Genomic DNA, 22473 nt, shown 5'->3' on the forward strand with positions numbered 1-22473 from the left:
TTAGCCGACTGGGCCACCAAGTGCCCCCTAACTCTCTTGGTTCTGAGCTTCATTTATATAGTTCCTTCTGGGTAGAAAACTCTCCAGTCCTTCCCTTCCCCACTCCCTCCGGTTATTTCAGCAAAAAATCTGTGATCTGCCTGAGAGCCTTCAGACCTCCATGTAGATGTCCCTTTCCTTGGGTTGCCTTCCTCAAGGCCAGGGTTAGATGCTCCACTATATTTCTGCAGAGCACCCTCTATTTCTCTTAAAAAATTTTTTTTAATGTTTATTTATTTTTGAGAGAGAGAGAGACAGAGTGTGAGCAGGAGAGGATCAGAGAGAGAGAGGGAAACACAGAAGCCAAAGCAGGCTCCAGGCTCTGAGCTATCAGCACAGAGCCCTAGGTGGGGCTCGAACTCACGAACGGTGAGATCAGACCTGAGCCGAGGTCAGATGCTTAACCGACTGAGCCACCCAGGCTCCCCCTCTATTTCTTTTTTAGTTGCATATATCATAATGTTTTATTTGTTTACTTCTCATGACCCTTGTATCGCTTCCTTGAAGTCAAGGACAATTCTGTTTTCAATACCTTGCATGTTTTTTTTTTTAATGTTTATTTTTGACAGAGAAAGAGACAGAGCATGAGTGGGGGAGGAGCAGAGACAGATGGAGACACAGAATCTGAAATTGGCTCCAGGCTCTGAGCTGTCAGCAGAGAGCCTGATGTGGGGCTTGAACTCATGAATCAGGAGATCATGACCTGAGCCAAAGTTGGAGGCTTAACCGACTGAGCCAGCCAGGCACCTCTCTTAATAGATATTTCTTGAATTAATGGTGAATAATCATTCATTCCATAGTAATTCTAAAACACATAGTAGAAAAGCTCAATCTGTGGGGCCACAGAACTTTAAATATTTCTTCACAATGAAAGGAATTGATTAATTAATGAGTCATATGCATGAATAATAATAACATGTTGATGAAAAACATGGTCAACATAGGGAATTGATTCCTTTTACACTTTTATTTATTAAGCATTTACTGGTGTTTATTCTATCCCAACTAATCTGTCTAGCACTTTAGAATCTTTGACCCATTTTAATTCTCACAACAACTTTATGAAATTTGTCACCATTTTACATGAGGCAACTGAAACACAGAGATGTTCAGTAACCTTGTTGAGGACTGAGAAATGGCAGAGCCCAGATTTGAACCCAAACAATCTCCCTCTAGATACATACTTTTAACTACCTGGCTCGACATAGGCAGTCATGTAACAAGCAGGGCAAGAGAGTCCTATTTCTAAAGCATGAAGCTTCTTCTCCATTCTTATTGGACCCCAAACAGAATGCCCCAGTCAGATGGAAACATTGACAGTCTAAGGTGAAGGCTTTACTGTGTATTCGTTAATTGCATGTAGAAATCACTTCTAAAACTTAAATGAACTATAGCAGCAGTTTCATAGTAAATGGTCATGTAGGAAGATGTTTTAGATTACTGTTGGAATTTAAATGTTTAAAGCTTTGTAAAATTTATAACGTTTAACATTTTGTGCTTATGGTAATTTTGAGTAAAGTTGGAAAGTAAAGAATATATATGGTAGAAATCATTTCACTTTAAGTCTAAAAAAACAAGGGCATCAAAGGACACCATCAAGAGAGTGAAGAGACAGTTCATAGAATGGGAGAAAATATTTACAAAGCACATATCTGATAAGAGATTAATATTCAGAATCTATAAAGAACTCCGACAATTCAACAATAACAAAAAAATCCACTTAAAAATGGGTAAAAGGCTTACATAGGTTACATTTCTCCAAAGAAGACATACAAGTGGACAATAAGCACATGAAAAGATGCTCAACATCACTATTCATTTGGGAAATACAAATCAAACCACAGCAAGATACCATTTCATGTCCATTAGGATGGTTATTATAAACAACAACAACTACAAATATCAAGTGTTGGTGAGAATGTGGAAAACTGGAACTCTTCGTTGGTAGGAATATAAAATGGTGCATAGAAAGTTACCATGGAAAACAGTTGATACTTCCTCAAAAAGTTAAACATAGAGTTACCACTTGGTCCAGCAACTGTACTTAGATAGATAGATAGATAGATAGATAGATAGATAGATAGATATGTGTATATGTACAGAAATATACACATATATTTATATGTATGTGTACACGCACACACTATACACACACACATAAAAGAATTGAGAGCAGAGACTCAAATGGAAACTTGTACATCCACATTCATAGCAGCATTATTCAAATAACCAAAAGGTGGAAGCAACCCGAATGTCTGTCAACAGATGCACAGATAAACGAAATGAGGTCTATACATCCAATGGAATATTATCCAGTCTTAAAAAGGAAAGAAATTCCAAAACATGGTGCAACATGGCCGAACCTTGAAAGCATTATGCTATGTGAAAAAAGTCAGACAGAAAAGGACAAATATTGTATGGTTCCACCTATATGAGATACCTAAAATAGGTCAAATAAGACACGGAAAGAAGAATAGAGGTTACCAGGAGCCTAGAGGTAGGGGGAAAGGGGAAGTTAGAGAGTGTTTGTTAGGGGATGATAAAAAGTTCTGGAAATGATAGTGATGATGGTTGCACAATTGTACTTAACACTTAATTGTACACCTAAGAATGGTTAAAATGATCAATTTTGTTATGTATATTTTACCACAATAAAAAAATAAAATTTTTTAAAATTGAAAAGCAGCACAAAGAAGGTGAGAGGTAACTAGGGTAACCAGAAATCTTTACTAGGGCTTAACAATGGACCCAAAGGCCCAGTTTACAGGTACTTGTTTTTAAAGGAACAAAGTTGGGATGTTAAATATCTTTATAAGGCACAGCAGATATGCATATACATTATATACATTTAATAAGAGAATGGGATTTTTTTTTTTTTTTTGGTCTGACATTTCCGTCCCGGTTTACATCTGTAATTGGTGTGCAAAGTCAAAGTCATTAGGCCTGTGTTGTGTTAAAAGGAATTAAAAAAAAAAAAAGAGCTGTGATTATTTTGAGTCTAGTTTACCATGTGCTCCCCTAGATTATTAGTTCCTTGAGAGGAGGAGCTGTCTTTGCTCATATGTGTAATCCTAGCACTTGCCGGCGGTAAACCCTGGTCCATGTTTTGAACCAATGACTGTGGGCAGTCAGCAAAGTTGTCTTTGTTGTTGTTTTCGCATAACTGGATTTGCAATGTAGGTATTAGAAGCAATGTCTAATTGCTCAGACAGTATGGCACTAGAACAAGAAAAATAGAAAAGAAACTCAAAGCGATAAAGTTGGGAGGGGAGGGATTGTAAAGATTTATCCTATAAATTTTAGAAACATTTCACACCGTTTAATCAGCTTTATAGAGGAGACAGAATCGTTTTATAGAGGTTAGAGTATAATATGTGAATTATTTTTAATATTAGATAGTACTTGTTGGCTCCTTCAGTAGAGACCTCAGGGAGGTCATTAGCTGTCACTAGAGACCTTGCTTATCAGAGATTGCAGCCATTATTCAAACTGCTGTAATTTATGCGTTCTAAATTTTCATGCATTCATTCACCAAGGACCAATCACCATGGATTCCTAATGGAAAGGAAGGTAAGGAAAAATTTCTTTTTATGTTGTATGTGCTTCTTTTCTCCTTTCTCCCTCCCTTATTACCTCCTTCCTTAGTTCCTCTTGCATCATTATCTGTGTTTTTAGGACAGACCTGTAATTAGAATAACGAAGTTTCCATGCTTAAGCTGCGTAAGGGATAAAAACATGTCCCTGGGGACTGATGATTATGAGGCACTAAGAGGCAATTCAAGGACTAGAAATTTGGGGCAATATTTTCTCTAACAAAAATGACCTTATTCAAACAAAGATATTTTAAACTTTTATAGGTGTATAGATGTAAAAATTTTCAAAAGTCCCATTGTGCTACTGTCTGAACCAAGGAATATAGGAAAAGAGTGATAGAGCAGAGGCATCCGCATAGAAGCCTAACTTGGATATTAAATACAGGGATAGAAGGAAAGGAATGGTGTGTCAGTTTATTGATTTTATTTTTCCTGGGCCAGCTGTGGTAGAAGGACGGAGGAGAAAATACACAAAGCAAACAATTCTTTTGAATATATGGGCGGCTGAAATACCTGTAGGGGGTAAAATATTTTACTGCTAAAACTAAAAACTGAAAATTTCTGAAATGGGGAGACTTATGGTACAGTAGCTAAATACTATAATAATAAGCACAATTAAATGAAATATTATAGGCCCAGATAGATGAATTCATTCTTTAATTTTTCAACATAAAAGTTCAAAGTTCTCCAGATTTAATTCAAAATCTCTAGGATGAATAAGCCAGTATAGATTTTCCAATTATATTTCAAAAGACAATAAGCCACTGCCTTCACATATATATATCCAAGGAGGAGGAAAAAAGGAAATAACCAGAATCATCAGGAAAAAAATAACATGAAACATAATTGTGATTCTTAATAAAACTATTCTAAAGCATACGCACACTATATATTTTTTGGCCTTGTTACTGTATTTATTATGAAACCTCAAATATATGTTAACAAATTTAGCTTTTTTTTTTTAGAGTATGGCCTTATTTTACTGAAAACCATGCATATTTGTTATTAAAAAATCAAGTTATATTCAACAACTACAACCAGCCCAATTTAAAAACGGGCACATGACTTGAATAGACATTTCAACAGAGAACATGTACAATGACCAATATAAGCACATAAAAAGACACTCACCGTCATCAGTGCTAGGGAAATGAAAATCAAAACTGCACTGAAGCACACTTCACACCTGTTAGGATGGCTATTATTTGAAAACAAAAAACAAAACAAGTATAGGTAAGGATGTAGAAAGAGTTGAATCCTTGTACTTTGCTGATGGGAATGTAAAGTGGTGTAGCTTCTGTGGAAAACGGCTTGGGAGTTCCTAGACAGTGGTGGTGATTACACTAAACTGCACACTAAAAATGGTTAAAATGGTAATTTTTATGTCATGTAGATTTTACCACAATTAAAAAACCAAAAAAAAAAAAAAAAAGTAGGAAAGCAACTACAAAGAGGAGGTCAACAAATTGTTTTAAATCCAACTTTCTAGAAAGAACCCATGTTAGCATTTGGTAGTCCTAATACTTTTTCTGCACTTTAAACTTCTTGTTGTGAGAGATTTCAGAAATCACCTCTATAGAAAGTATAAATTTTTTTAAATGAATGCTTATTAATTTTTGAGAGACAGAGACAGCATGAGCGGGGGAGGAGCAGAGAGAGAGGGAGGCACGGAATCTGAAGCAGGCTCCAGGCTCTGAGCGGTCAGCACAGAGCCCGCCGCGGAGCTCGAACTCACAACCCGAGAGATCATGACCTGAGCCGAAGTTGGACGCTTAACCGACTGAGCCACCCAGGCGCCCCTCTATAGAAAGCATAGCTAATAGTATTAGCAACACCTATGAGCATAGACATGTTGATTTGTTGAACGTGAACTATGACCGAGGCATGAGTAGACGTGCTGTGTGCCTGCAAAGTTAACTAGCCTGAGTAGGACTCAAACTTGCAACTGTGGTCTCATCCAGGATGACCTCACCAAGCCACCCTAGCCAGAAAAGTGATCACGAAATGAAAGTGGAAACTGTGAAAAGTCACGGATCACATCATGACATGTATATGTGATCAGTGCCATTATTCTCTGCTTATGTTATTTGGTAGTACTACTTATCTTAATTTGGTCTAATCCTAAGTGTTATCATGAATGTTTTACTTTTATTCTATTTCAAGTGTTTCTGGATATATATATATAACATTATAAAAGAATATGGAGAATATTTGCTTTTCTAGATCACTGTGGTATGTTTTTAAAAGAAAAGATGTAATTAAAATCAAGTTAAATCGCCTGCTGCAAATTAAGTAAAGTTTACAAAGTCAAGGGGCATTTTGTTCCAGTTTGAACTCTGTCATTACCTTTCTTGTAACCTTAGATGAAAACAGCTTCGGGGCGCCTGGGTGGCTCGGTCGGTTGAGCGTCCGACTTTCGGCTCAGGTCATGATCTCACAGTTGGTGGGTTTGAGCCCCGCATCAGGCTCTGTGCTGACCTCTTGCTCAGAGCCTGGAGCCTGCTTCAGATTCTGTGTCTCCCTCTCTCTCTGCCCCTCCCCTGCTCACGCTTTGTCTCACTCTGTTTCTCAAAAATAAATAAATGTAAAAACAAATTAAAAAAAAAAAAAAAAAGAAAACGGCATCATTAAAGCCCAAATAGCAGTTACCTATTTTGGGTATTTTGCAGTAAGGCAAAGGTAATATGAAGAGTTGGAATATCCAATCAGATGACCAAAATGCAATTATTTTTTATGTCTCTTTCTTCACCTCCTCAACTTTCAGTGCACATTTATTCAGCAATTATCAATGAAGAAAGCCTGAATTTCTAACCTTGCTCCACCATTTATTAATTTTGTGATGATTTCTTAACCTTTCTCAGCCTTCATTTCCTCATCTGTAAAATAGACATACTAATAGGGCCAACTTCATAGACTTTTTATGAGAATTCAGTGAATGGAAACAAATCCTTAAAACAATGTGTGCATATAATAAGTGCTGGATAAATACAAGCTAACTTTTACTATGATTGCTGTGATGATGACATACGTACTGTGTATTCAACCCTAGAGTAAATATTATGAGAGCTAGTAATACAAAATACTTCCTTATCTCAAAGAATTTGTTTCTTTAGAGTAATATCAGAAATCTGAATTTGCATCCCCTCATGAGTGTGAGGCCCCAGCCAAGTGGTCCCCCTAGCTCTCCTGGCTCTGAGATAGATCCTGATAAAATTTCTGAAATACATTCAAGTTTAGTTGAAATCACAGAAAAGACCCAACAGTTGGAATGGGGGGGGAGGGGGGGAGAGGAAAACTACACAGAGATGAAAGGACCTGAACTGAGCCCTAAAAGATAGAATTTACAAAGGCTGGGGGACACCTGTCCCCCCGCCCCTCCCCACCCCCCTACCATGTGCTAGGTAGGCATCAGACTACATACTCCACAGTCTTTCTCTACATTCCTCATGACAGTCCTACTGGGTCACATCGCTACCATTTGCCAAATCAGGGATTCAAACTCTTAACCTAAGTCCAAAGCCTGTCTTGTTTTCATGCTGTGCTGCTGCTTTGATAATTAGAGGTTGTATTACTTTCTGTCTTGGCCAGTTAGAGGCCTCTAAATATCCCATTCGTTTTTAGTTGAAAAATTTTTGTGTGTTTTTACTGATTTTTCCCCCATAATTTTCTTATCTGCACAAATGCTGAATTGTATGTTTGCTTTTTCATTTAAGTTTTGCTGACTTCTGTTCTTTCATAACTTAACTCAGGTGTAATGTCTTTGCTGAGGCCTCTTCTTCTGGATGTGGTCCCAACAATTCAACAGACTGCTGCATTGGCTCTTGGGAGACTGGCTAATTATAATGGTGACCTAGCAGAAGCAGTCGTGAAGGGCGACATTCTTCCACAGCTTGTTTATTCGTTGGCAGAACAGAATGTAAGACTTAAAAAAAATAAGTTATGCGTATTTTTTTTTTAGATTTAAAAGATCTGCTAGTTTGGGCACAGTTGCAAGCTTGTGGGCATTAGAATTTTAGGACATTAATATAACCTTCAATTCTTTGAACTGCACATAAATAATACCTTTAGGGTATTTTACTTTGGAAGTGATGGGCAGTTTTTCTCCCATTACTGTTAATATAAGAAAACAGATTACACAGTTTTTAAATGAATTGTATATAAGGCAGTATTTCTGTGTATGGGAGTCTTCAATTTGTAGGATCAGTCTTAGGTGCATGGCCCCCTAGGCAAATGGAAAGTTGTTTGCAGCAATCCTTACATGCAGATGAAATCTAGTTAGTGGACACTGTAAGAGACAGCTTGGAAGCAGGGGGATAGAAGCATACAAAATGAAGGAGGATATGTGTAATGGAAGGTTTGATAAAGCATTTTATAGCAAGTATGCAAGCATGTCAGTCCTTTTCAGGGTCATCTACGAGTGCCACAATGTTTTCCCTCCTATCTTGTTCTGTACTCTGCCACCTGATAATAGTTAAGGATCTTTCTATAGGTAGGGTCTTGGTATGTTTATTCCATTTTGTTAGTTTCTTATAACCTAAGGATATATTTTTCTTTTTTTAAAGTTTATTTCTTTATTTTGAGAGATAGAGAGAGAGGGAGAGAACATGAGCAGGGGAGGGGCAGAGAGAGAGAGAGAGAGAGAGAGAGAGAGAGAGAATCCCAAGCAGGCTCCGTGCTGTCAGTATAGAGCTTGATGCAGGGCTCTGAAATCAACAACTGTGAGATCATGACCTGAGCCAAAAATCCAGAGTCAGATGCTTAATGGACTGAGCCACCCAGGTGCCCCAGGATATATATTTCTTGACACATTTTTAAGATTCAATTCCTATGTGTATAACCAAAACAAACCATCCAATTTAAAGATGGGCAAAAGACTTGAACAGACATCTATCCAAAGAATACATACCGTAGCCAACCAACATGAAAGGATGCTCAGTAACATGAGTCATTAGGAAATGGAAATCAGAACCACGGCAAGATATCACTTTACCTATGAGGATGGCCATAAAAAAAAAAAAAAAGGAAAAGAACAGAACAAGTGTTAGTGAAGATTTGGAGAAATCGGAACCCTCACACATCGCTGATAGGAGTGTAAAATGGTGCAGCTGCTATAGAAAGCAGTCAAGCAAAACCCAATTACCACATGACCCAGCAATTCTACTCCTAGTTAGATTTCCAAAAAAAATTGAAAACAGGTGTTCAAACAAAACTTGTACACAAATGTTGATAGCAGCGTTATTCACTAGAACAAAAGAATGGCTAGATGAACAAAATGTTGTACATCCATATAATGGAATATTATCAGTCATAAAAAGGGATGAGGTATCGATACAGGCTAGAACATGGATAAACCTTTGCTCTAAGAGAAGGAAGCCAGACACAAAAGGCTACGTATTGCATGACTCCGTTTATAGGAAATATCCAGAATATGCAAATGCATAGAGACAGAAGCAGATTAGCAGTTGCCAGGGGCTGTGGGGACAGGGGAATGAGGAGTGGCTCCTTAACGTGTACGAGATTTCTTGTTGGGCCGAGGAAAATATTCTGGAACTAGATGGTGATGTTTGCACAACACTGTGACTGTGCAAAATGCCACTGAGCTTTACACTTTAAAATGGTTCACATGGTAAATAATATGTGCATTTTATCACAATAAAAAATAAATCCCAATTGTTCACATTTTTGCCTTATTTTTTAGAGACTGGAGACTCATTTCCTGCTTGTCTTATCTCTACAAGGAGTCTCAGAAATTTTGTTTTTCCTACAGGTGTTCCTACTGTCATCAAACACTGTTAGACTTTGTTCTTCCTGGATTCTTGGCTCCTTCTTTTGGGGCAGGGTCTGTGTTTTGGTATCCCACAAAGAAGGTCCTCAGTAGAAGTTTTCTAGATGCGAATGAATGTGCACTAGCTGTAAAGCGACAAAAAAGTGCCAGGGCAGAGGTGAGGAGAAAGTGAGAATGTGAAGCAGTATTCACTTCGCCTACCAGTCCTTTAACTCACTTCTCACAGGGTTTAATCTCTTCTTTATGAGGTACAAAGTCCTCTGGTATAGCTTTTTTTTTTTTTTTTTTTTTTTAAGGCAATTCTTTTGGTGAGGAATGGGAGAGAAGAGAGAGGAATTTGGAGAAGCGGAAATTAGGAGAAAGGGGAAATGAGATCAGAAGGCGTGAATTATAGGCACTGTGGTTAGCAGTGACTATCGATGCCCTAATAAATCTATTAATTAAGTATAATGTATTATTTTATAATCGATAATCTATTTTACAATCAGTCACTGACATAAAGTTGGACTTTATAACACATTTTAATCTCTCTCTATGTTAACCTTTAAGAAACTAAAGAAAGATATGAAGTCAAAACATCCTTATTAACATAGCATATTTCTTTTTTTTTTTTTAATTTTTTTTAACGTTTATTTATTTATTTTTTTTTTATTTTATTTATTTATTTATTTATTTTTATTTTTGGGACAGAGAGAGACAGAGCATGAACGGGGGAGGGGCAGAGAGAGAGGGAGACACAGAATCGGAAACAGGCTCCAGGCTCTGAGCCATCAGCCCAGAGCCCGACGCGGGGCTCGAACTCACGGACCGCGAGATCGTGACCTGGCTGAAGTCGGACGCTTAACCGACTGCGCCACCCAGGCGCCCCAACGTTTATTTATTTTTGAGACAGAGAGAGACAGAGCGTGAATGGGGGAGGGGCAGAGAGAGAGGGAGACACAGAATCGGAAGCAGGCTCCAGGCTCCGAGCCATCAGCCCAGAGCCCGACAAGGGGCTCGAACTCACGGACCGTGAGATCGTGACCTGAGCTGAAGTCAGACGCTTAACCGACTGAGCCACCCAGGCCCCCCTAACATAGCATATTTCTTATATCATCAACATAGGCCAATGTTTGAAAGATAATATGTTAAAGTATACTTGGTATATTTTCTCTCTCCTATCATTTTTATTTTATCTTAATCTTTTAGCCTAAGTAAATAGCAGGCTTTCAAAACAGGTGCTGTAGTCACCTGGTCACTTTCAGTAGTCACCGTAAAGAAATAGAAACTTGGAATCCAAAACAGGGGATTACCTGGGTTCTATTCATAGAAGAAAGAGACCATTAATGTGTCATGCTACCCATGAAACAACAGTGAGTGTTACAGCCAAATACTTCCTATACATTTAAATTTTTTAGCTATATGAAGAAAAATGTTAGCCTTGTGTTTCAGTTTTATTTTATGATTTCTTAGTCTGATAAAATTTTATATAGAAAATATTACAAATATGAAGCATTACTTAAAATTCACATAATACCAAGTCATTTGTATTTATCACTAAAAAATATATATATATATATATTTTTTTTTTCTCAGAGGAGATAAATCACACATCCTCTTGTTTGGCTAGTTTATTTACCAGGAAAAGTTTTAAAATGTATCACGAGTGTTTCACCTTTATGTTTATCTGATGATTGGTAAGTGCATCCCAGACCACGGTTGTTATTTCAGGATAACTTGGGACACCAGAAAGATTAGTTGAGGTCATGAAAGGCCTACCACGCTTAGAGACTGAGGGCAAGTAAAGGAAATGAATTTGTCAGCGGACATTTTTGTTGCACATGCTAACAATCTGAGAGTTCCCCTGGGTCAAACAACTACTTTTCAGTGTAATGCAGATACAGAAAATCTCATCATTTTAGGCATTTGTAGGAAATACAATGTTTATGTTTTATACAATTTCCAAATGCATGTTGCAGGATAAAACATTTGAAACGAAATTTAAGACTTAACGTTGTTTCAGTTTAGCACTGAACAAAAAGCAATCAGGGAACACCAAAAGAGTGACTTTGCAGGATGTTTTTTATCTGTTGTATTCAAAAGCTGTTGAGCTTTATTTAATGTCATTTTATGTTGGTTTCCGTCTATTTTAACTTTTGGTTTAATAACTGCTTCATTCACTCTGAGTTTTATCTGCTTTATCATCGTAGCGTTTTTACAAGAAAGCAGCCGCCTTTGTGCTGCGAGCAGTGGGGAAGCATTCTCCTCAACTAGCTCAGGCGATCGTGGATTGCGGAGCCCTGGACACACTGGTGATATGCCTGGAAGATTTTGACCCTGGAGTCAAGGAAGCTGCAGCCTGGGCACTGGGTTATATCGCAAGACATAACGCAGGTAACGGAGCATATTTGAAAACAGGATTACTAACATTTCGATTTTTTTAGGGAAATCGGGTTTTGCAGTTTTAATGATGTTTCCATACATTATGGGAGATAGGTTTTGAATGATGGCCAAGTTGTTCAGATCATAAATTCACGAAAAACCTACCCATTTCAGTCTTTACTTCAGTCAGCTGAAGAGCAGTGTGAGGATGGAAAGAGGGAGCGGGGAATGAGGAGAGTGAGAGATTGACAGATTCTCAAAGACCTTGGTAAATTGGTTCAGTGAAAAAATTTTAGTTTGTCATCCTTCAGGGGATTTTGGATCTTTACTCTCTCTGATGATAGGGGTGCTCCAAACTAGGTGGGGGACACACTGTGTGAATGAGTAATGTTGAAAAGATATGGACATGATAACTTTCTAGAACATATGTGTATTGAGCCCATATTGGGCAGGAAGGAGGGGAAAGGGAAGTACTTTCTCTCATAAACTGACAGCTTAATGACATCATCAAGAAGGGGCCTGGACCTCTTGTGTGAAGTTTATGCTGACAGACCCGATGGGTGAAGATTATATGGGGAATAAAATTGCCCCCACCACTTTCCAGAAGATGCTAAATAATATGAACAAATAATACAATAAGAAAACACAGTCTGAAACATATGTAAAAATGACCAACTTCTCTAGTAGTCAGAGAACTGCATATTAAAACATCAATGAACATGTCTTTTCCCAGTTATTATTACTTAGGGAGGGGAAAAGAGTAAATCAGAATTACAGCCAAATGGTCAAGAGCACTGTGGCATTAGACAGGATCTGAGTTTGAGTCCAAGATCTACCATTTAGTTTCTGCATGACCTTGGACATGGCTTTTAAGTTTCCTGAACCTTAACTTCCTCATCTGCAGAAGAGGGTACCTAAAAGTAGGTACTTCAGAGATCTGTTGTGAGCACAATGAGATAATATATGCAAAACACTTGGGTCAGTACTTGGCACATGGTAAATATTCAATAAATCTAAGATATTAGTATTAATACTGAAGGTTGGAGAGGATATGATGTTTATGCCCATTGGTGGAGATACTACGAATTGTACAAACCTGTGCAAAGCAGTTTGGCAAGATTAATCTAAGCCATGAAAGAGTTTGTGGTTACTCTAAAAAGCCTGCTTTGGGAATTCATCCTAAGGAAAGAATTCCACAGAATGCAAAAGTTATATTCATGTTAATGTTATTGTAGTAGTATTTGTAATATCAAAAAACCTCAAATATTTGGCAGGAATTTAGTGGTTAAATTAGGGTAGTTTCCCTAATGGAATTTCCTTTGGCAAATTAAAAAGGTAATTATGAATCCTACGTGGTAACATGGAAACATGATTGTAATGTAAAAAAAAATATAAAATTATGTACTGCAGTTATAATAATATAAAAGTAAGTTTTTATGTGGACATAAATTACAAAGAAATACATGTTTGTGTTACTAGGGTGATAGGATTCAAGATACATTTTCTTTGTTTTCCAGATTTTTCAATGTGTATGCATGCATAAAATAATGGCTATCACTTATTGAGTAATTACTGTGTGCCCGGCTCTGTGCAGTGTCCTCCAGATACGTTATCTTGTTTTTGATTACAGCTACCCATAGGGTAGGTGTTACTTTCCCTGTTAGAGGAAGGAAATATGACTTAGAAAGGATACCTGAAGTTACGGTAATTGTGGAACCAGAATTTGAGTCTACATCTGTCTGCCTCCAAAGCCCGTATTAACCACTGCCCGTAAACAGTTTCACTAAATATTTCTTAAAAGAGCACCGAAGAAGAAATTCAAAACAGAAACAGGAAGAGGCTCTCCCATGGTGATGTTTAATTTGGTTCTTAAAATGCTGACACTATTAGAGACAAAAAAGGAAAGAAAATTATACGAAAATAAGAAAGAAAAACTATTGTCATGCCTGAAATGATTCTGAATTCGTGTGTTAAAATTATTTCCTCCCCATAGATGGATTTTGGTTTTCCAAATAGATTCTCATTAGGACTAGTTTTTAATATATGTTGACTGAAGAAACTAAGGCAGTGTTTTAAATTAGAAGCTGGTTATCATGGGGGAACTATATGAGTATATTTAGGTTTGGGGTTTTGTTTTTTGTTTTATGTTGTGTTTTTTGTTTTTTTTTTGTTTTGGTTTGTTTGTTCAGAGGAACTTATGGCAAACGGATTCTAACATGAGTATTTGAAAACGTGATACAAAGGAGCTTTGAGGGACAGCCAGACAGATAACACTCTCAGGCAGGTGCCTATAGACAACCTTTTCATCTCTCCCTTTTGTTGAGTCTGAGGCTAAATGATTATAGTTCATAAATAGGATCTGTCTTAGGGATTCCATTCCAATTTCTTGCTATAATCTGGCTCCCACATGGCATTCCCACTATAATTTCAGTATTTCACAGTAGTTAGGGGCCTGGGACCCAGAAGCTCCCAGAAGAGATTACTGCATAGATTTCTCAGAAGGAAAGGGAATTGTTACCCAGTAGGCAATAAAATAAGTCATCATTCACATCCTGAATCAGTGAAAATAGATGGTGTACCTCTAAATAACCTGATTTCTTTTTCAATGATCTCCTAAAAATAGAATATGTTAGATTGACGGGAGGGCGTTCATTCAGTGTTTTATTCTTAGTATTAGCGGTAAAATGTTTTATTAGGCAGTTCAGGAAATATACACCTTACATGGAGACACAAGAGAAACAAAGTGTACCTTTAAGGGCAATAGAAGGAAAACGCTTTGTGTCTAGGAAACAAAAATAAAGTCAGCACACAATTAGTCAAACAGGCATCATCTGACTTTTTCAAATTGAAAAATACAGTGTCCGAAAGCGCTTCTATGTGTAGATTTGGAAGCATTTTACAGACAATTCAAGGGGAACTGGGATGAACAACCTGAAATGGTGTTTTCGTTTTTAATTCTGTATAAATCCTGTCATTAAATTTCTGTGGGTGAATCACCAGTTATTGAATACACCTGATCCATGTACCTCTCACTTTGAAGGTAAGTTATTTCTTTATATTTTTTCCTGCTCTTTAGTAAAAGCGGAGGTAAATTCTTCTCAGATTGGTTCTTCTTCCTTCTTGCTAGTCTCTCCCACTCTGCAGCATTGTTCCGCTAACACATTTTCCTCATCAGCGTCACCCTCTCGCTGTTTCCAAGGACCAGTCTTGCTTTGGGAGATACAAGGAGTGAGGCACACGGCCTGTGTGGACGGGGAGCGTGAGGGGTGAGGAGGAAAGAACCACGGGTCTCTTGAGGGGCAGGGCTTCTACACGGAAGGGCCCAAAAGGGCACTTGGCCATGCTCCCCGCAGGCCCCCAGGCAGGCCCGGCTTCCCTGCTCCCCCCTGGCGGCCTCTCTCTGGCCTCCTCACTGCTCAGCAGCTTCGTGGAGGAGAGCTTCCCGTGACCTCGTGTCCGGGGTGTGGCAGCAGTGAGGGTGGCACGTGGGACCGAGGTGAGAGCAACAGCCTGGCTGCAAGGGTGAGGAAGGAGGAGCCCTGCAAGCGTTTTATAGGAATGGTTTTCCCCATTTGGGCTCAAAAGTAAGTGGTGAGTGTTTATTTTGGGAGCTTTAGATACATAGGCCGTCTCCCGTAAACTCCCGCCATCTCAGAGCAAACTTTGTTCTCAGGCCTGGCCAAGAGGAACAGAGTACATTTGGTTAGGTGTTCTAGAACACTTGAAGGATTCACATAATTCCTGAATTATCTAGATGAGGCAACTGAAGGAGAGAGGTGAAGGATTTATTCTGGCCAGACAGCAATCGATGGTGGTCTCCCGTAAACTCCCGCCATCTCAGAGCAAACTTTGTTCTCAGGCCTGGCCAAGAGGAACAGAGTACATTTGGTTAGGTGTTCTAGAACACTTGAAGGATTCACATAATTCCTGAATTATCTAGATGAGGCAACTGAAGGAGAGAGGTGAAGGATTTATTCTGGCCAGACAGCAATCGATGGTGGAACCGCGTGGCAATCACTCAAAACCTTTCAGAGATTCTTATTCCTTTTTATGGCGTGAGGAAGCGTATGAGAGCCCATCACTCTTCATCGTCAGCTCCTTGTTGTAGCTGAAAGTCTTGCCAGGTACCTCTGTTTTTAATCCCCCGATGGCTGGTTTCCACATGTGTGACTCCTCTTTCTCCGATAGACTTGACTGACGTCCACAGGGCTAAATCAGATGACAGATTTCCATGCCAGCTCAGTGGCCGTCAGGGGAGGGGACTGCGGCGGCCAGAGGAGCAGCGCTGACAGGAACTGGCTGGTTTGGGCACCACGGAAACGTTTAGTAGATTATCCCCTGTTTGCTAAGCAGATGATATGAGGGAGGAACCCAGACCAAGCTGGCCAGCCTGATTCTTTTCCGTCTTGTGCAGAATGACGAAATGATAAAGAGAGAAAAGAATTTTAAAAATCGAAAAGTTTTGCAAATGCCGCTCACGTCACCCTTCTGTAAATACCCGTAGGCTAAATCCTGTGGAACAGGCTCAGGCAGCAGTAATTTACCTTTGAAAACTCCACGTTAGGGACACATCTCTGAGACAACTAGGGACTTTGTACCGTGAGGGGGGGGGGTGGTGGGGCGAAGGGGACTAAAGCCTGGTAACTAAAAATTATTTTATGTTCACCTGTTTTGTTTCTTAAGTTCCACATATGAGTGGATCATACGCTGTGTCTTTCTCTGACTGGCTTATTAAGAACCACAACAGATGAGTATAGAGAAAGGCAGAAAAAATAAGATAAAAACAGAGGGAGGCAAACGATAAGAGACTCGTAAATACAGAGAACAAACTGAGGGCCGCTGGCGGGGTTGTTGCGCGGAGGGATGGGTAAATGGGTGATGGGCATGAAGGAGGGCACTTGCTGGGATGAGCACTTGTAAGTGATGGGTCACTAAATTCTCCTGAAACCATTATCACACTGTATGTAAACTACGTTGGATTTAAATTTTTAAAAGTTATTTTAAAAACCCTATAGACAACTGTCTTTACTGGTGCTTGTAGATAATAATGTTGATTTCTGTACTTTTTCTTTTTACAACTTATTTTATCTTGGAGGGGTTGAGGAACATATACGCATGGAGGCAAATGATGTATATGGGATTATATGCATTACATGTTACAACTATTTTGATCCTAACATTGATTTCCACAAATAACTTTTCTATTTATTTAAGTGGTCGTGAGAAAAGATAAAGCAAAAACAAATGTCTTGTGTATTTTCTTTTGGCACGGAGGCCAAATGTGTTAAAGTAACACTTTAATTATAGGTTTACTCAGTAGTTACCTAATTTGTTAGTCACTTCTAGGGTTAGTGTGTGTGCTAGTAAAAGAAAAAATAGGTTGTGAATTCTCCTGTATTTTTGTTTATTGTAATTTTTAAAGTTATAAACTCTTGGTTGATAAAACCTGAGATTTTTTGTGCATTTTTTTAAGAATTCAGAATATACAACAATACCATATAATTCTGTAATCTCAGATTCCTGAGTCACTGAGACCTATAACTTCATATATGAGGCTAGCAAACAATTTCTTTATCACCATCACCATCACTATAATCATCGAAAAGTATCTGAGTCACTTATGCGGAATGTTAGCACGTCTTCCTGACTATACAAAGTAAAGTAAGTCAGCTAATATCTTACCTGTAGGAGCTTATGATAAGATAGAAATATTGATATAGATGAGCATAAAGGTCATGCAGACAGCTGGGCACGTTGGACAGAAATGTACAATACGGTCTTAAGAGTACAGATAATACACTGGGTGATTCTAAGTTGGACCAAGGAAAAGAATTACGAGTTATGCTTTTTGTACCATTGCAGAAAGGGCAATGTTTATATCCTTCTTAAGAACATTGTTATATCCAGATAAGCACTGGACAGACTTTGGGCATAGAAATAAGAAAAAGGTAACATTGATAGTACAGTTTCAGGAGAAAGGAAAGCCCTCTACCCACCAGAATACTTCCTCTACCTGATTCCACCTAATATTCTTTTAGTCTGAGGCTTTGTTTTCTATCGGTTGCAAATACCTGCACAAGAAATGTCATAAAATTGCGTGCTGAGTGGATAGAGAGAAGGGTATTTGTATCTTACCAGTTTGAACAGGATATCAGAACTTATTTTTTGGGTTTGAACAAAATTGTTTTTCGAACTTGGTTTATTTTCCAATCACTAGTGTATAAAACCTTCTAACACCTTTTAGATATTGAGGGTAAAAACACTCTTTTATTTACATTTGAATCTCTAGAAGTACATTAGTCATAGTGTATTTGATATTTGCAAGTACTGCAATTAAGCATTTCACAAACATCTACAAGAGTTCACTTATTAAAGGCTCAGAGCTTTGTTAGTATAAGAATTGTACTTTGAGGGGCACCTGGTGGCTCAGTCAGTTAAGTATCCGATCCTTGACCTCAGGGTGGTGAGTTCAAGCCCCACATTCAGCTCTGTGCTGGATGTGAAGCCTACTTTAAAAAAAAAAAGTTCTACTTTGAATAAGTTATGTTCATTATCTTATCTTACCATAAATTTTAAAATCCATTGTCTACAGGGAAAATAGTTACTTTATAATTACCACGTTGTCTGGCTGATTTTGCACAGTTAACTTTTTAGCCCACTTTGCTCTCATCTGTGCCTTTAGATAAATGAAGCAGCTTGCTATAAAGATGTAGTATAAGTTAATTGCACCAAAGCATTTTGCGCGAGATAGGACCTCTGGCCTTGGAAAGCTATTAACTGCAGTTGTTTAACTATTTGTGTGATAATTCTATTACTGGCCATTTCTCTATATCTCCTGTGATTTGACTTGATTTTTAAGTTTATTTATTTTGAGAGAAAGAGAGAGAGAGAGGGAGATTGTGTGTGTGTGTGTGTGTGTGTGTGAGAGCAGGGGAGGAGCAGAGAGAGAGGGAGAGAGAGAATCCCAAGCAGGCTCCATGCTGTCAGTGCAAAGCCCAGTGCAGGGCTCAAACTCACGAACCATGAGATCACGGCCTGAGCCAAAGTCAGATGTTTAACTGACTGAGCCACCCAGGCGCCCCATCCTTTGATTTTAAACTACAGTTTTACCAATATTGTAGTGCATTAGTCACAGGCTACTATTGCATACTTGAATTGTGGCTAGGGCATCTGAGGAACTAAATTTTTATCTACTTCTAATTAATATAAATTAAAAAATTGATAACCAGTTCAAGTACTGGGAATATTTTAGGCATGACTGAAACAACTTGGGTATATAAATCTTTTTCATCCGTAAATTTTTGAAATCTAAATACAGATCGGGTGTTTCTTTCTTTCTTTTTTTTAATGTTTATTTATTTTTGAGACAGAGAGAGACAGAGCATGAATGGGGGAGGGTCAGAGAGAGGGAGACACAGAATCCGAAACAGGCTCCAGGCTCTGAGCCGTCAGCACAGAGCCCGACGCGGGGCTCGAACTCACGGACTGCGAGATCATGACCTGAGCCGAAGTCGGCCGCTTAACCGACTGAGCCACCCAGGCGCCCCCAGATCGAGTATTTCTAGTGAAAATTTAGTAGTTGAACTGAGATGTATCGTAAGTGCAAAATACACACTAGATTTCCAAGACTTGATATGGAAAAAAAAAACAACAATGTGAAATATCTTGTTAAAGTTTTAAAATGCTGACCACATGCTGAAATGATAATGTTTTGGATATATTGGGTTAAATAATGTCTTTCTTTAAAATTAATTTCACCTACTTCTTTTTTTTGCTTTTTAAATGTGGCTACTAGAAAATTTTAAATTATATACATGGTCCGCATCCCTGTTGGACAGTGCTGACTTAGAATTAGCGTGCCTCTGCTTTGTGGTTGTTAAAAGGCAATACAGTGGCAATGCTGTGGTCTTAAAAAGTCATCCATAATTTTCATGTTTTTTAATCAGTGTAACTACACTGTAGTATGCAGTAAGTTGGGAATTTGGAACTAAAAATACCACTTGGGGAGAAGTAAATGACGATTCGACTTTGAGCAGTCACTTACTCGATGTAAGGACTACAATGTACTTTATAAAATGAGTGGCCAGACGGCCAGTCTCCCACGTGGTGAGACAGGGTGGTGGAGACACATACCTGTAAAATAAACAAGATTGCGGTGCATTCGAGGTTGGCTTGTATTAGGTTGACCTGGATGAAACTGCCTATATTCAATTGGTTCTGACGGAACAAAAACAGCAGTTTCACGTGGTGAAGCCAAAAATATCAAGAACCCGAAAAAATGTCAACACTCTTCCCCCCAGTAATTGCACCCCTGGGCCACTCTCATAGGTAAATACGCACATGAACGCACATACCTATGCATGTAGTTCTCTCCTGCTGGGAGATTGGTCTGTGGGATTGGTCCGTGTGACCACTGGAATATGGTGGAAGTGATGGTAGGTTACTTCTGAGAATAGCTGACCAGCTATAAAAGATTGAGGCTTCTTTCCAGGGTCTCTCTCCCTTTCTGTATCCTATTACTTGTTCGGGGGAAAGCCAGCTGCTGTGACCCAAAGACACTTGGACAGCCAGCCTAGGGAAAGGGCCACATGGTGAGGAGCTGAGGTCTCCGACAACCAGCTAGAAGCTGGAGCTTCCCAAAAAACACACTCTGCTGGGTGAGCTCGGAAGCGGATCCTCCCCCAGTTGTGCCCTCAAATGACTGTGACCCCAGCTGACAGAGTGGCAGCAACTTTCTGAGTAACTTGGAGCCATAACCACTCGGCTAGGCTGCTTCTGGGTTCCTGACCCACAGAGAATGGGGCATAGTGGATGATGTTGTTTGAAGCTGTTGAGTTTGGGTCATTTGTTACACGGCAATAGATAACCAATCAGTAACCTTAATGCACAAAGAGGGGCTCACCACACTGGGCTTTGTAATGGCCCAAACCCAAACCCAAATCAAGCAGAACAAATGTCCCAAAGCAGGGGGATAGTTAAGTAAGTTATGGCATGTATTTCCTCGGTGGGATATTATGCAATGATTAAAAGTGCTGGGCTGCATCGATCCTCAGGAATAAAAGTGAGCAGTGGGCACCCACGGGCAGCTTCTAGGAACCACCCAGAGGGAGCCACACCAAGAGCTACGGACCAGGGACCACTTTCACAAAAGCACCGAGGCAACCTTCTAATCACCCAGTATCTCATTTGTGTCCCTCTGCTACCTCCTCTTTGCGTGTTCTTGGAGAGAGTCCACCAGCACCCCAGCAGCCCTTTGCTCTCTGGCCTCCTCTGTCAGCCCGAGCTCCTCGAAGGCAGGCGCTTACCTAAAACTGGGCTGCAGCAAAGAAAGAACGCCAGTGAAGTCTGGATAACAAGATGCACACTTTCCGTGTCAGTTTTCTCTTGGTGATGCAGGATGCAAAATTGTAGGCAGAGTGAAACTACGACCGTGCCTGCAACAGTACGTACCTATCCAACGGCTGGGAAACAAATGAATCCATTTCTAGATACAAAAAGTGTATTTTGTAAAATATCTAAGTAATTTAAGATCAGTTTCTTCACGGACAGAGCACTACAAACCCCCTCTGTATGGAGTGTTTGCCTTCTTCCACTCGGCTGAGTCCTAGCTGTGAAGTAGTTATAAGTCAAACACTAAAAATTGCCAAAATGGGGGTTTTAAAAATTCCTTTAAATCTTATGTTACCTATTAACTTCCAAGGCCATACCCGAGTCTGTCTTGTTTCCCACGTTCTCTTTCTCTTGTCTCCGGTCCTTTTCCTTGCCTTATTTTGAAGCTGCTGGTTATGTTGGAGCCCTGTAAGTGTGCCATCCATCCCAGCTGATTGTAATTTCTTTCTACGGCACCATTAACTCCAGATCAATGGCTTATTTGACTCACTTGACTTTTTAAAGGAGCCAGAATTATTTAACCTTCAAAGCATGTGTATGTGTGTTAACCCTTCATCTCTCAAACACTCAACCCATGTGTACAGTTTAGACCAGTGGCTCTGAAGATTGGAAAGAAGTGGTGTGGAAATAATGAGAGTGGGAAAAATATCATCTGTGCGGTGGGGAAGATAAAGAAAAATCATATGTTAGACCTTTTCATAAAAACATGCAAATTCCCTCTGCACCTTTCTCTCCCTCCCACCTGCAATGCGAGATGTCTGTCTCTCAGCTCAGAATCATAGTTATCATGAGCCTTGTTCCCTATGGAGGGATGTCGTCTCTCTCAGATGCACTGATGAGGAATAAATCCAGCCTCCATGAGGCCCCCCACCCCCAGCCCTCAATGATGCCCACCTCCTCCTGTTCACCTCCTTGCGTTGCCTCCTCCCACGTTTTGCCGGTGAGCCACAGCAGAAGTGACGGTCAGATCATGAAAGGCTACCATCTTGTCTTGGATTCTCCCTTTTGGATCATTCGCTCTGGGAGAGGCCTCCTCCCAAGCAGCCTCTGCAAAGGCCCCAGAAATGGGGAGGAACCGATGAAGGCTTCTTCCAACCTTCCCACGAGTGTGCTTAGAAGCAGCTCCTCTAGACCCAATCAAGCCCCGAATAACTGGAGGCCTAGCTGACTTCTTGACTGCAGCCTGGTGAAAGGCCCCAGCCTGAACCACCCAGTTATGCCACTCCCTGATTCCCCACCTACAGAAACTAGGCCACAGTAGATGTTTCCCCTTTAAGCAGCTGAGCTGGTGTGATTTGTTACATA

At 39.5% G+C, this 22473-nt stretch overlaps 1 protein-coding gene across 1 annotated transcript in view; it reads left to right on the forward strand.

Annotated features, from left to right (window-relative positions):
- The window catches only part of SPAG6 (sperm associated antigen 6), a 64723-nt gene that overhangs the window by 12026 nt on the left and 30224 nt on the right, over positions 1–22473 (forward strand). The window contains exons 3-4 of the mRNA XM_030322089.1: positions 7382–7548; positions 11607–11790. Of these exons, the coding sequence (XP_030177949.1) occupies positions 7382–7548; positions 11607–11790 (351 nt within the window). The remainder of the gene's footprint in view (positions 1–7381; positions 7549–11606; positions 11791–22473) is intronic.

Source organism: Lynx canadensis, chromosome B4 (genome assembly GCF_007474595.2).
Source record: "Lynx canadensis isolate LIC74 chromosome B4, mLynCan4.pri.v2, whole genome shotgun sequence".
In the NCBI taxonomy this organism is placed as follows: Eukaryota; Metazoa; Chordata; class Mammalia; order Carnivora; family Felidae; genus Lynx; species Lynx canadensis.